At 55.4% G+C, this 12808-nt stretch overlaps 1 protein-coding gene across 3 annotated transcripts in view; it reads left to right on the plus strand.

Annotated features, from left to right (window-relative positions):
- The window catches only part of LOC116836496 (BLOC-1-related complex subunit 8-like), a 78269-nt gene that overhangs the window by 56107 nt on the left and 9354 nt on the right, over positions 1 to 12808 (plus strand). For 2 of the 3 annotated variants that reach the window (XM_032800168.2, XM_032800312.2), the window contains exon 2: positions 10298 to 10377. In XM_032800168.2, the coding sequence (XP_032656059.1) occupies positions 10324 to 10377 (54 nt within the window). In that variant the 5' untranslated portion in view covers positions 10298 to 10323. Of the gene's footprint in view, positions 1 to 10297; positions 10378 to 12808 lie in introns of those variants that run through there. The other variant, XM_032800659.2, reaches the window with a different exon arrangement.

A 12808-nucleotide genomic window follows, 5' to 3' on the forward strand; every position in this document is an offset into this window, starting at 1 on the left:
GGTGCACTCTAGGGCAAGGTGCTTCCTCCTCTGTGGGCCTCGGTGAACCAAGTGCACAAAGGCAAAGGTTTTGTGTCATGCACAGGGGCACTGTGAAGGTCCTATGACCTTGTAAAGTGCTGCTAACAAGGAGAGCTGAGGCCAGCCTTGGCGTGACCCCATCACACCCTGGGAGTCGCAGGAGGAAGGGCAGGATTAGGGCTCAGGAATTATATTGGCCCCAGAACAGCTACATCCCAGGGAGCAGGGAACAGGATTCCCCTCTCCATGTACCTCCAAGCCACAGCCGCCACTGCCTGGTGCGGAAAGAGAGCTGGTCCCCAGGACCCTGTGCCACTTACCATTCGCCCGGAGGGTGGCTGCTGTAATGGTGATGAGCTGAGACCCCCCTGAGCTCGTTCCAGGCAGAGGCCTCCCATCAGCAGGGAATGATGCTGGATCTCTAAGACCCCGAGTCTGAAGGTGATAAAAGTGACTTAGGAGCCTAATTCTCATTGAAAGTCAGCGGGTCTTAGGGCCTGCCAGCACTGCAGCAGGAGGTGGGACGGCAGCTCGGGCCAGCCAGCTTTAAGCTAGCTAGTGTGGCTACCAGTAGCCGGAAAGACATGGCCGGTGCGGGCTAGGCACTGAGGATGTACACATGGTTCCAGTGTGCACGCTGCTGATCGTAGCCCTGCTCGCGCAGGTGTGCTAAACCGAGCCACAGCCACACCTCCGATCGCAGGCTTCTCCAGTGCTTTGGGCATTAGCCGCCTCCTTCACTTAGGCCTTGCAGTGCTGAGCAGAGCAGTACCTCAGTTCCTTTAGCCATCTGGCTAGATTAGAACCAGCCCCGTCCCTTCTGTCCTTGCTCCTTGGTACTGCACATTTCACGGGGAGTCCACTCCTCACCCCATTCGTACTCAGCCTGTCCCTTTTGCACTATCTCTCGCTCCCCACTGCCTGCTCTGTCCCTGTTCGTATGGCAGTGGCCCAGGGGGCATAACTTCCAAAGCTGGGGTGCATTGGCGGGAGCAGGGAGCTCTCCTCTGACATGAGCCGGTCTTTGATTGGCAGCTGGGTAGCCCCCTCCTCAAAAGTCCCCAGTGGCAGCCTCTCTAATGAGGAAGCTGTTTGCTTCACAGCAGGGGAGAAGAATGCAATTAGAAGCAGCAGGGTTTCCCCCGGGGCCTGTCCCCTACCCGCTCCCCTCACTCCATCTTGCTGCCAAGGGGTTTACGGAGCTGGGGTCCCCGAGGCTGGGGGACATTCCAGGCACACCTGGGGCCTGAGGCAGAACATCGCACTCAGCTGCTTTTTTCACACCCACCTTCTTAGGTCTTCAATCCCCTCCCTGCCCCATCCCAGCCACAGCACCCCTTCTTCGCCCATGGCTCCCAAACAATCATGCCCCCTGCCACTGGGCATCAGAGAGCAAGAGTTGGGGGTGGGGAGGCTGCTGAGAGGCTCCCAGTGTGCACTGGGATAAGCAGAAGTCTAGGGGGAGAGGCAGTGGGGCTCCCAGGATGCACTGGGGGGACTCGGTCAGGGAAGTTCTTAGCATTCACTTGGCTGAACGGACCATGAGTCCTCCCCATGGCCTCTCTGCTGAGACTGCTCGATTCGACCAATGGCGGTCTGGGTGATGAAGGCGCTCCTGGACCTCAGTGAGGGGCCTAGCTAGCCCCTGTCCAATGGGATCCACCAGCCCACAGAACAGCATCTGAATGGCGCGAGTTATCCCTGAGCTGGGGCTGGACTGGAAGTGGCAGCGTGGAGGTGAAAAGCTCTAAGCCCAGCCACTCACTGGACGCCTGGTGCAAGTATCTGCCAGCCCTCAGAGCTATGGGCTGGCCAGCAGGAGCAAGTCTGGAGTCCTTGGCACATCTACAAATTGGTTGACCCTGCAGCCTGAAAGCCACGGAGCTGCAAGGCAAGGCTCCTGCGGGCGACAATTGAGCTCAGAGGGCAGCTGCTCCTAATAATCTGTCACACCTCGCTGCCTGGAGATGAGAAATGCAGCCCGGGCCTCTGCCCTTCGCGTGCAGGATGGGATAATTGCCTGCAGCACTAATGCTGCTTATCTGCTTATCAGCCAGGCAAGTGGGTGAAGCAATTAAAATCTGGAGTGAAAACATCTCCCTCCTTAATACCTAATGGAGCGAAGCCAACAGGAATCCAGCCTCTTCCCCGGGGCCCATTGGGAAAGTGAACCAGAAACATCACCGCAGTGATCTGAGTTCGCCACAATATTAAAACAACAGCAAAACCTCGGGCCTGCTCCAGACCACAAGAGGAAGAGGACAATGGAACAAGGAGTGATCTTCAGGGGATACCCACTCCCTCCAACACTCAAGAAAGGCCACTCTGGTCTGGTACTCTTCGCCCAGTGCCAGGGAACCAGCCCAGACCCACCAGTCGCCTGGTATGGCAGGAAGGTAGGATGAGTGGAAAGGCCAGAGGTTTGATCTCAGGGCGGTGGGACCTGAGGGATAAGCCGCAGATTGTGTGCAGAGTCCTGGCTCTCCTGTCACTGATTTGCCCAGCTGTGCCAGTGAACGTGGGTCCCAGTTACAAGCAGTTACAAGGCTGCTGCACGGGAGCTACGGTGAATGGAAACAGGAGGGGGTGCACTCACCACACCAGGCAGACTGAAGATGGAAGGGAGAGCAGGGGGGATGCTGCTCCCTAGCAGAGGACGAGACGCTGACCTCTGATTTTAGCACAGCGTGGGAGCTGCAGTCTGCCAGGGGGACGGAGTGTAAAGGGCAGGGCAGGCTGCAGGGTGTTGTCATGGCACAAGAAGGTGCATGCATCTCTGCTGACTGGTGCTTCCCGAGTGTCCACGCGACCCCCGCCTCTCCCACCAGCTCACACAGGGGTTTGCAGCAAATGCTCTGCACTATGCAGCTGGGGCTGCTCGTGCTCATGAATGGATTTTTCTCTTCCCCAGGGAATGGCGACCAGGACACTGGCTTGGGAGTTGAGAGCCACGTTCAGCCCCCAGCTCTGCCCCAGGCTCCTTGTGGGACTGCTCCCAGTCCCTGGGCCCCGCCTGTGTGGTGGGGGTGAGAGCAGGCCGCGGGCCTGGCGGGGGCACTACTTATGCATTGGGAGCTTCTTGGAGCCTCTGCCAGGAGGGGCCAGGTCTGCACAGCAGTTTGGAGTGAGCCTCCCAGCCTGAGCTGACAGGCACGGGGACCCGCTAGGGCTCTGGAAGCTGCGTCTGGTGCTGGACTGTGGGCTCTGAAGCGGAGGGATGTTGTGGGCCTGGCACCCACCCCCTTCCAAGCGCTGTCTCCATGGCTGGGTTCAGAGCACTAGCGCGAGCCCTGCTAGCCCGAGTCTGTCAGCCCGGTGGCTGCTCCCGCTCACTCCCGAATGCCATGTGGACAAATCCTGGAGCGCAAACACCTGCCCTGAGACCCAGGGTGCGCACGGTCACACAGAACATCTCTGTGAGAGGCAGGCGTTGAAACCGGCTCTCCAGACCCCCCGTGCAGTGCCCTCTCCATCAGGCAACCCTTCCCTGCCCCACTCCCCTGCCTCCAGGCCGACCAGCGTCCCCTCCCCCCCCCCGCTCACCATTCACCAAACCCCAGGGGCACCGACCAGCCCAGGCGCCAGGGAGATGGGCGCTGGCCGCCCGCTTCACTCCCCCTCCGGGAGCCAAGTGGGGACTTTGCTTCTGGTGGGAAATCACCCTTTTCCCAGGCTGCCGTGTGTTTTCCTGGTGCACATGCAGGACCCAACTGATTTCACAAACCTCGGCCCCATCTGGCCTGTTGGTCTAGATCAGAGACACCCCCCAGGTGGCCAGGCCCCACCCCCGCTGCCCGTTGCTGCCCGAGCACCAGCGAAGCTGCAGCAAAGCGGCTCCCTCTGCCCTGTAATGAGCTGCTTGGGGAGGCAGCTGATGAAACCAGCCTGCTTGTTGCATGAGCCCTCCCTACCTGCGTTATTCAGTGAATGCCCTGTAGGTGATGGGAGCTGGGGTGGGTGGGGAGAGAGATGCAGTGCCCAGGGATCAGGGACAGGACTGGGATTAAGAGCCACCCTCTCCGCTCTTCTTTCTTGTGCCCCTTTAGCTGCCCTGGATTGGAGCTCAGCTGCTCTTTGCTTTAATTTCCCTCATCGCTAAATACCCTAGGCCAGGCCCTGTGTGGCTCTGCTGAAGTCCAGGGCACGCTGCACTGGAGATCCCGGCGTGGCTGGTGTGGCCCCAGGCCTGCACCGCTCCTGCTCTCCAGAGACATCCCATCCCTGCGTGGTGACTGCTGTAACTTCCCCTTTTCTCACTTTAGACTCCACGTCTCCTCCCCCACTTCTATTCTCAGCCTCGTGCTAGTGACCGCAGCGCTCTTGTTGTGACGCCAGCAGGCTCTGCAGTTGCTGGGGGGGGGGGGGGCCAGGGGACGTGACCTGTCACTCACAGGGCATGGGGTTATTCGAATCCCTTCCTTCACTGGGTTCTCTTGCTCTGGGGGCGAGGAAAGCCCTGCCCTGCCCCAGAACGGGGTGGGCACAAGAAAATCTCTGGGATTTCCATAGCTTCATGACCTTTAACTTGCTCTGCTGGCCCTTGAGATGGAGGGATTGGTCCTTCCTGAATCCACTGAAAACCAGACACTATATGTGTGATTGAATAGAAATATTTATCCAGGGCCTTTATGTCAAAGGATGCCAAGGCGCTTTGCAAGAGTAGCAGGGAGATGCAACCACCTCTGGGGAACAGCAGAGAGGCGAAGGGAAATGTTTGGCCAAGGACAGAGAGGCAAAGGCCCAGCACCCGGGGGGTTGGGATGTCTGTGCAGGGCAGTGCTGTGCCGGGGAGGTCAGTTACCTGCACTGGAGTCCATGGGCCTTCCTCTGAGCTGGCCCTACTCGGAATAGATCACTGGGTCCAGGGAGCCTGGGCAGCTCAAGCCTTGGGCCTGATGTCTGGTTGTCTTCTGGTCCCTTTATACTGGGTAGGCTTGGGGCTTGAGGCAAGCAGCCCAGGGTGCAGTGGGCATGCTGGGGTGGAGAGTGGGCATGTAGAGGAGAAGCTGGAGAAGGCAGGAGTGGGGTGGACCTACATGATGGGGCTGATGCAGTCCTGCAAAGCCCCACAGAAGCCAGTGCATCAGGGGGCAACGTAGGGCAGCCTCAGCGCTGCTTTAGTCTGTGCTGCCAGCTGCTGACTCTGGCGTCACAAACTGCATCCCCTCTACCCTGTACTGGCTCAGCAATGGCTCTGCCCCTTGATCCTTCACTATCCCACTCCTCCCAAGCCGTCCCCTTTGTCTTTGTAGCTTATGGCCTCCCTGAGCCTGTGGTAGGTGACCCACTGGCTCTAAGGGTGGAGGGGGAGATGCAGTTTGATAGAGGAGGAAGGAGGGACCAGCATGCACAGGGTTAAGTGAGGGGAGAGAGGAAGCCCTTGGGGGTGGAGAGAATTAATTAGCTGCTGTTATTTTAGATCTCCAGGCCAGGTGCTCTCCGATGTCAGAGGGGCCCTTTGCCATCTCTCTGCAGATGCCACCACAGGGTGTGTAGGTGCTGGCAGGAATGGGGCCTGGGACTGGACCCACTCACCGTGGAGGGGTTTTTACCCTGTGCCTTTGGCCCATAAGCATATTTAGACCCTGAGGGTGATAGGAATGGGGAGCCAGGAGCATGCTGAGAATCCAAGCACCCGGCTTGTGGAGCTTATAACCTGGTGGCTTTGTCTCTTCTTGTGTTCTCCCCCTACTGGTTCCCCGCTGGTGGATGGGCTCTTCTGTGATGTTTTAACTCTGCAGGTTCCCTTTGAAAATGAATGTGATGAGGTGATCCCCAGCAATGGTACGAGAATAAACTTGCACAAAGCTACTGGGTCTGGCAGGACCTGAGTCCCTCGTTTATGGCGGAACTGAGTGTCTTGGTGTGGCTATGCCAATGCCATTATCCTGGTGCAAACGCACTGCAGTAGTGTAAGCGAGGACACCGTGAGTCATGCTGGTGCAAGCCCCTCTGGGAACAAATATAACGTGTTTATGTAATGGCCACCAGTTTGGCCAATCAGCCTTAAGCTTAGCCACAGGAGGCTGCAACAGACCTCCACCTCTGTGACTTGGCTCAGAAGGGGACACGTAGCATTGGAGTGAGCTGCACCTGTGTTAAGTGTTTGCACCGCAGCTGCAAATGTCACTAGCTTAGACCCGCTCTGAGGGCCGGACTCCCCACGGCCTTAGATCCTGTGCAGCCTGGGTGTAAAACGCCACCATTCCTGGCCTGGCACCCTTGCTTTGCACAAGTGCACACGATTGCACCCAGGCAGGGCGACTGAGAGCCGGGACCCTTCGCGAGCAGGAGAAGTAAGTTGGAAAACCTCCTGAAGTTTTCACCAGGGAATATCTGACTCTTTCTGGTAAGTCCCTTCCCACCAGAGCCAGAGGTCCCTAGCGCTGGGGTATTCTCATCACGCTGGGCATAACTTCGTGTCATGCGTGGGCTGAGGACATAGAGTGGCAGGCAGGTCGTGGGAACTCCAGCATAATTTCCTTCCATAAATTAAAATTAGTTTTGATCAGCTAAATATAGCAGCCAAGGAAGAGGGTAAATGGCCAGGGCTTGTGAGAAGGAAGCGGGATGAGAAATGGCGTTTGAGTGAATGAAGGGCGGTGTGGGATGAGCCAGCCCCAGCATTTCAACCCCACCCAGAGCTTTGGAAAAAGTCCCAGTCACTGTCCATTCAGGGGAAGGGGGCATGGGTGAATTTTCTGCACAGTGCCTCTGAAGGGCTGGGAGCAGAGCTGGGGATGCTTCAGCAAAGGACCATTCCCCTGGGAGTTCTGTTCTGGGAGGATCATGAGAGATCACCAGTCTGCAGAGGTTCCCAGATCGAGGGTCAGACTGAGGTTTGAGGAGCTTCTGTACACGGCTCATAAGCCCAAATTGACCCAGGTCTAAATCCGAAATAGGAAGGAAGGTTTGGAGATGCCTGGAAAAACTGGATACAAGAATCCCTACCTCCAAATATCTTCCTGCTAGCTGCACCCTGGTCCTTTCTCTGTCGGTTTCTTCCTTGCATCCCTCCACCCCATCCCCTGGGGTTAGCAGCAGGTCAGCATGCACAGACTCCTTCCCCCACTTGGGGACAGCTGGTCCACTCTGGCTAGTTTGCTTGCCCCATGATATAGCAGGTCCCAATGCTGGAGGATTTGCTGGGTCTGTCCCCAGACTGTTGTATAGCTGTATAGTATTCTGGGACTCCTGCAGCTCCTCTCCCGGAGTGCCCAGGGGGTCTGGGGTAATTGCCTCGTGGGAAGGAAGAAACAGCTGAACTAGGGGAGTTGGAAAGCTCGTGGCTTCCTGGCCAGTCTGAAAACCCCCACAAGTGGCACCAGTTCAGCCGGATCTAGAATCCTAGAAATGTCGAGCTGGAGGGGACCTCGAGAAGTCACCGAGCCCAGCCCCCTGCGCTGAGGCAGGACCAAGTAACCCGAGACCAGCCCTGATAGGGGTTTGTCCAACCTGTTCTAAAAAATCTCCAGTGTCGGGGATTCCACCACCTTCTGGGGAGCCTGGTCCAGAGGTTGATGACCCATAGAGTTAGAACATTTTCCTAATATCTAACCTAAATCTCCTCTGCTGCAGATTAGCCCATTGCTTCTTATCCTTCCTTCAGAGGACATGGTGAACAACTGGTCACTGTCCGTATAACAGCCCTTAATAGATTTGATGACTGTTCTCTGATCCCCTCATCAGGTTTCTTTTCTCGAGACTAAACATGCCCAGGGTTTTAGCCTTTCCTCAGAGGGCAGGTTTCTAACCCTGTTACCAGTTTTGTTGCTTTCCTCTGGACTCTCTCCAGTTTATCCCCATCTTCCCTAAAGCGCGATGCCCAGAGCTGGACACAGGTCTCCAGCAGTGCCGAGCAGAGCGGGACAATGATCTCCCGTGGCTTACATCTGACACTTCCATGAATACACCCCAGAATATCAGCCGTTCTCCTAGTGCATCGCATTGGCAACTCACGTTCAGTCTGTGATCCACTGTAACCCCCAGCTCCTTTTCAGCAACGTGACAACCCAGCCATTCTGGAGTTGTGCCTTTGATTTTCCCTTCCTAAGTGAAGTGAATTTCATCTTGTTGATTTCAGACAGTTCTCGAATTTGTCAAGATCATTTTGAATTCTAATCCTGTTCTCCGAACTACTTGCACCCCTCTCGGTTTGGGGTCAGCTGCAGATTTTATAAATATAATCTCCACTTCATTACGCAAGTCATTAACGAAAGTATCAAGGAGAACCACAGCCAGGCCCGACCCCTGCAGCACCCCATGAGATACACCTCCCCGACTGACAGTGAACTGTGAATAACTACGCTTTGAGTGCCTTTCAACCACTTCTGCTCACACCTTATAGTAATTTCATCTAGACCAGTGGTTCTCAGCCAGGGTTACCTGTACCCTGGGGGTACACAGAGGTACATCAACGCATCTAGATACTTGCTTAGTTTTACAACAGGCTACAAAAAGCACTAGAGAAGTCAGTACAAACTAAACTTTCAGACAGACCCTGACTTGTTTATACTGCTCCGTATACGATACACTGAAATATAAGTACAACATTTATATTCCAATTGATTTCTTTTATAATTATATGATTAAAATGAGAAAGGAAGCAATTTGTCAGTACTGGTGTGGCTGTGACACTTTTGTATTTTTATGTCTGATTTTAAAAGCAAGTAGTTTTTAAGTGAGGTGAAACTTGGGGGCACGCGAGACAAATCAGACTCCTGCAAAGGGGACAGTCTGGAAAGGTTGGGAGCCGCTAATGTACACCTCATTTCCCTAGTTTGCAATGAGACTGTCATGACCTGCACTATTGCCTTCCCCCCGGCCTCATGACCAGCTGCTACAGCCAACGCTCCTGGCAGCTGCTGCATGTGGAGGCCAGGGGCTTGTTAGGGTACCTGCAATGCCTCTTCTGCTCCAGCTCTAGCCAACTGTCTGCCATTGGGCCCGTGGAGCCAGAGCTGAACCCAGTTTGGTCCTGTGTGCACTAGCGCTTTGGCCACTTTCAGCACAATTTCATGGGATTCATCATTGCAACAAGTCTATTTCTTAATGTGGGCTAGGACCTTCCCTGGAATCAGTTCACACCAGGCTCACTACCAGGGACCTACTTAATGGAGCTAACAAGATATCAGGACCCAGGAGTCCTGCAGGAGTTAGTCATATCTAGGAGGGATATGAAAGAAGAAAAGGGTCCCTGTTCTTTGGGGCAGCAAGGAGATTTGGAGTCTCTCTCTTCTGCCCTTCCTGTCCCCCCACTCCATGTGTCACAAACACACACTATGAAAGAAGTGAGTGGTTTGCATTTTACAACTTCTCATGCAACCACTTCCTGACCTGAACATGTCTGAGGTCAAATTTAGTCTGTATGTGAAAAAAAAAAAAAAAAAAGTTGCTTTAAAAAAAATTGTAACCCCCCCACCCACAACCTAAAAACATCCCCATTGTCCTATGGAGAAACCCCCCCCAGCCAGGTCAGTGTTCCTGTGTAACTGCTCTCCAAGTAACCTAGACCCGGGAGTCAGGAATAAAAATCTGCAGATCATTTAGTGTCACTCTTGAAGAAGTACACGGTTATTTTATACTGGGGCTGGAGTTTTGAAATGCAAAGATTCCCTCTTCAGTGTGAATGGGGGACTCTGGGTTAATAGGGCAGAGGCATTTTCAACTGCCTAGGGGATTTAGGACCCCAAGCCCCATTGAATGTAACAGGCATTGGATGCAGTTCAGCGAGACCCCCTTGGAGACCCTCACCTTGAGGGGTAGCAGGATTGACACAGCTGGTTGTACATTGCCAATTATTTTTATGGGAATTTTGAAAAATGAAATAGTTTTTTGTCGAAATTCCCCAAGAAACGTTTTCCATTTTTTGATTAACTGAAAATCGTTTTTGGTTAAAATTTTTGGTTTCTATTTTTTCATTGAAAAATGTAATCAAAAGTGACACACACACACACACCCCGGAAATGTCCTCTTTTGCGAAGTCCGTTGCCGGCAGTGGGCAGAGCATTCTGGGCCTCCAGCCCAGAGGTGGATGCATCCAAAGCGTCTTGGCCTAGAAGCTGGTGCTCTTGGAGAGCTGCGTTAACCCTAGAATCACCTTCTCCCCCCAGGTCACGTTTGGATTCAGATCCGAGCCCCCACCTTGTGGCCCAATGATAGTAGGCTCAGAAACCTGGATCCTGTGGTTCTTAGCCCTGTTTGCGAAGCCCGGCTGACGCTCAGTGGGCTGCTGTCAATGCAGATGCTTCAGTAACCGTTTCTTTCTCTATTCCAGCATCCCCTTGAAACAAGCAGTGAAAAATGGGCCGGAAAAAAATACAGATCAGTCGAATTTTGGACCAGCGCAACCGTCAGGTAAGGCCCAGCCCCAGGCCCATCCAGACACTGGTCTGGGGAAACACTGGAGAGTCAATATCGAGGCTGAGCAGAGGGGTTTGGATTCAATGGTGGGGAAAGGGGCAGGATTGTTGGCTCTGGAAATGTCCCACACACAGAGTCAGAGCAAACTGCTCCTGCACCCCGTCCCTCAGGCACCAGGCCTCCAGCCCTGCTCGGCAGGACCTCCAGTGAGATGCTCAGTCTCTGTCATTCCAAGGCCTGGGCTGCCCGGAGCGCACCAGCATGGACTCTGCATGGTCCTTTGGCAACTAGACCCAAGACCATCAGCCAGGGCAATGTCCAATCCCTATAAGCTGAGAGCAGGATTGGAGTCAGGGAGCAGAGGGAGATGTGCTGTGCCCTGAGCCATCCAGTTTCTCAACCTGGGTCTGGGCTTGGCCCAGCAACCTAGCGGTAGCAGCCTCCATAGGCTATTCCCAATGCACTGCAGCCTCTTGCCTGGCACGTGTTATGTAGGGTTGGCCCAGGATGAGACCTGGGTTGTTATAACAGCCAGTGTCACGATGCACCTCCTCGAGCTCTGTGAGGAGCATGCAGCGTGCACAGCCGCAGCTGATGCTGCGTCACCCCTGCTCGCGTGACCTGAGGTCCATAGAAGCTGCAGGCAGCACGACAGCCAGTGATGCTGGGGGCAGAGCTTTGCCTGGCAGTTCAAAGGCAGTGGGCACCGTGCCATCAATGCTATTCCAGAGCGGCGTCTGGAGAATGCCTCCCAGAGAGCTCAGTTATGTGCCTAATGAGATATGATATTTATAGTGAAGCTGAGAAGCCACCAGCAGCAGCCAGCTAGCAGGAGAGGCCACAATTTAGCCCATTTGTTGGGCATGGCTGCTCCAGGTTCTACCAGGCTGCATTCTCTCAGAGAACATTGTCCGTTCTGGGCAAGGGCTGGTGCCGACAAGCTTACCTGAAATAGCTGCTTACCTGAAATAGCTGCGCCTCCGGGTCCGCCTGCCTCAGCGGCCCCAGTCCTCCATAGTCGTGTACCCCAGCACCAGGTGGGTGTGAAAGGCTCCCCCTGTTGCTGGTAGAAGTGGCTGCACAAGGAGCAGGGCAGTGGAGAACCACACCCGAGGTTCGAGCTGGTTGGGAATTTTTCAGTGAAATGAGTTTTTGTTGGACAATGCGGATTTGCAGACTCTGAGCGGCTAGTGTCGCCCTGCCCGCTCTGCCCAGGGTCTCCATGCGGGAGATGCTCCGCGAGCTCGGAGAAGAGTCACAACACCCTCCTGTAACCTACCCCTCTGCCCATACCCACCATGGAGTCTGCACAGTGACCGAAACCGAGACCCTGCTGGTGGGGGCGGGGGGGGGAATTCCAGGTGCAGGAAGGCCTCTGAGCTGCTGCCCGCGTGGGCATTGGCCAAGGATCGGGGAAGGGGATGTTTGGAGAGAAGGGGAGTCAGGAGGAGACGGGTCTGCAGGATCCTGGTGGGCTGCTGGGGGAGGGCACTAGGCAGCCGAGGTTCAGATCTGATAGGTCCAGGCTCTCAGCTGGTGCAAGCTGTGCCCACTGGCACGGAGCACCAAACGCCTATGTGCCCTAGAGCTCTGATCTGAGAGCATCGCTCCGCTGGATGCAGTGCATGTCAGCTCTTAGAATGGGCTGCAGAAAAGCTGCCCCTTCAGTGCATCCGTGCACAGAGGGACATGTTGCAGCCAGGCCGGGATCATACGGGGACTGCGGGGCCTTGGCTGCGCTAGGAGAAAGGGTGTGTTCTGGCCGTGTGATAGGTGACCGGTGGTCACTAACCCCCAGGACGACCCTCGTGTGGAGAAGTCTGCAGGTTCCACACCCATTGCTGCATGGGGGAAAGCCATCTTCCCCCTAGGGCTTGTCTCACCTTGCTAGCCCTGCAAACTGCCTCATCTACACTAGGATCTTACCACTGGTTTGCTAAAAATAACCCTCGTGTGGCAGTGCCGTGTGTGTGCGTGTGGTCACAGCCATTGTGCAAACTGGCCACGCCGCGGGGATGTGTGACGCACTCACCAAGGGAGTGCTCAGGCTAAGCGCCGAGCGCCGAATTTAGTTCAGTGCTCTGAGGTCGGTGCTAATTATACTCCCAGCTGACGGCAGGCCCTGTGTTGTCGCCCACACACGCACAGGGCCAGATTTTCAGACGCTCTTCCCACGCTGGGCGTCAGGCTGCTGAGCACCTGCGTCCCAACGGGAGCAGCCGGGTGCCGAGATGCCTACTGGCAGTTGAGGTCTGTGGAAGGTGTGTCAGGGCTGTGGGTGCCCAGCACCTGCAGATCTGGTCTGCATATGTCCTGGCACTGCATCCCGGCAGGGTGGCATTGGTGTGACCCCTCTCCGGTCAGGGGAGTTACGCTGGCGTCAATCTGGAGGCGAGTCTGGCCCAGCAGTCTGCAGGCCTGGCGC

This window comes from Chelonoidis abingdonii, chromosome 11, assembly GCF_003597395.2.
Source record: "Chelonoidis abingdonii isolate Lonesome George chromosome 11, CheloAbing_2.0, whole genome shotgun sequence".
Classification (NCBI taxonomy): domain Eukaryota; kingdom Metazoa; phylum Chordata; order Testudines; family Testudinidae; genus Chelonoidis; species Chelonoidis abingdonii.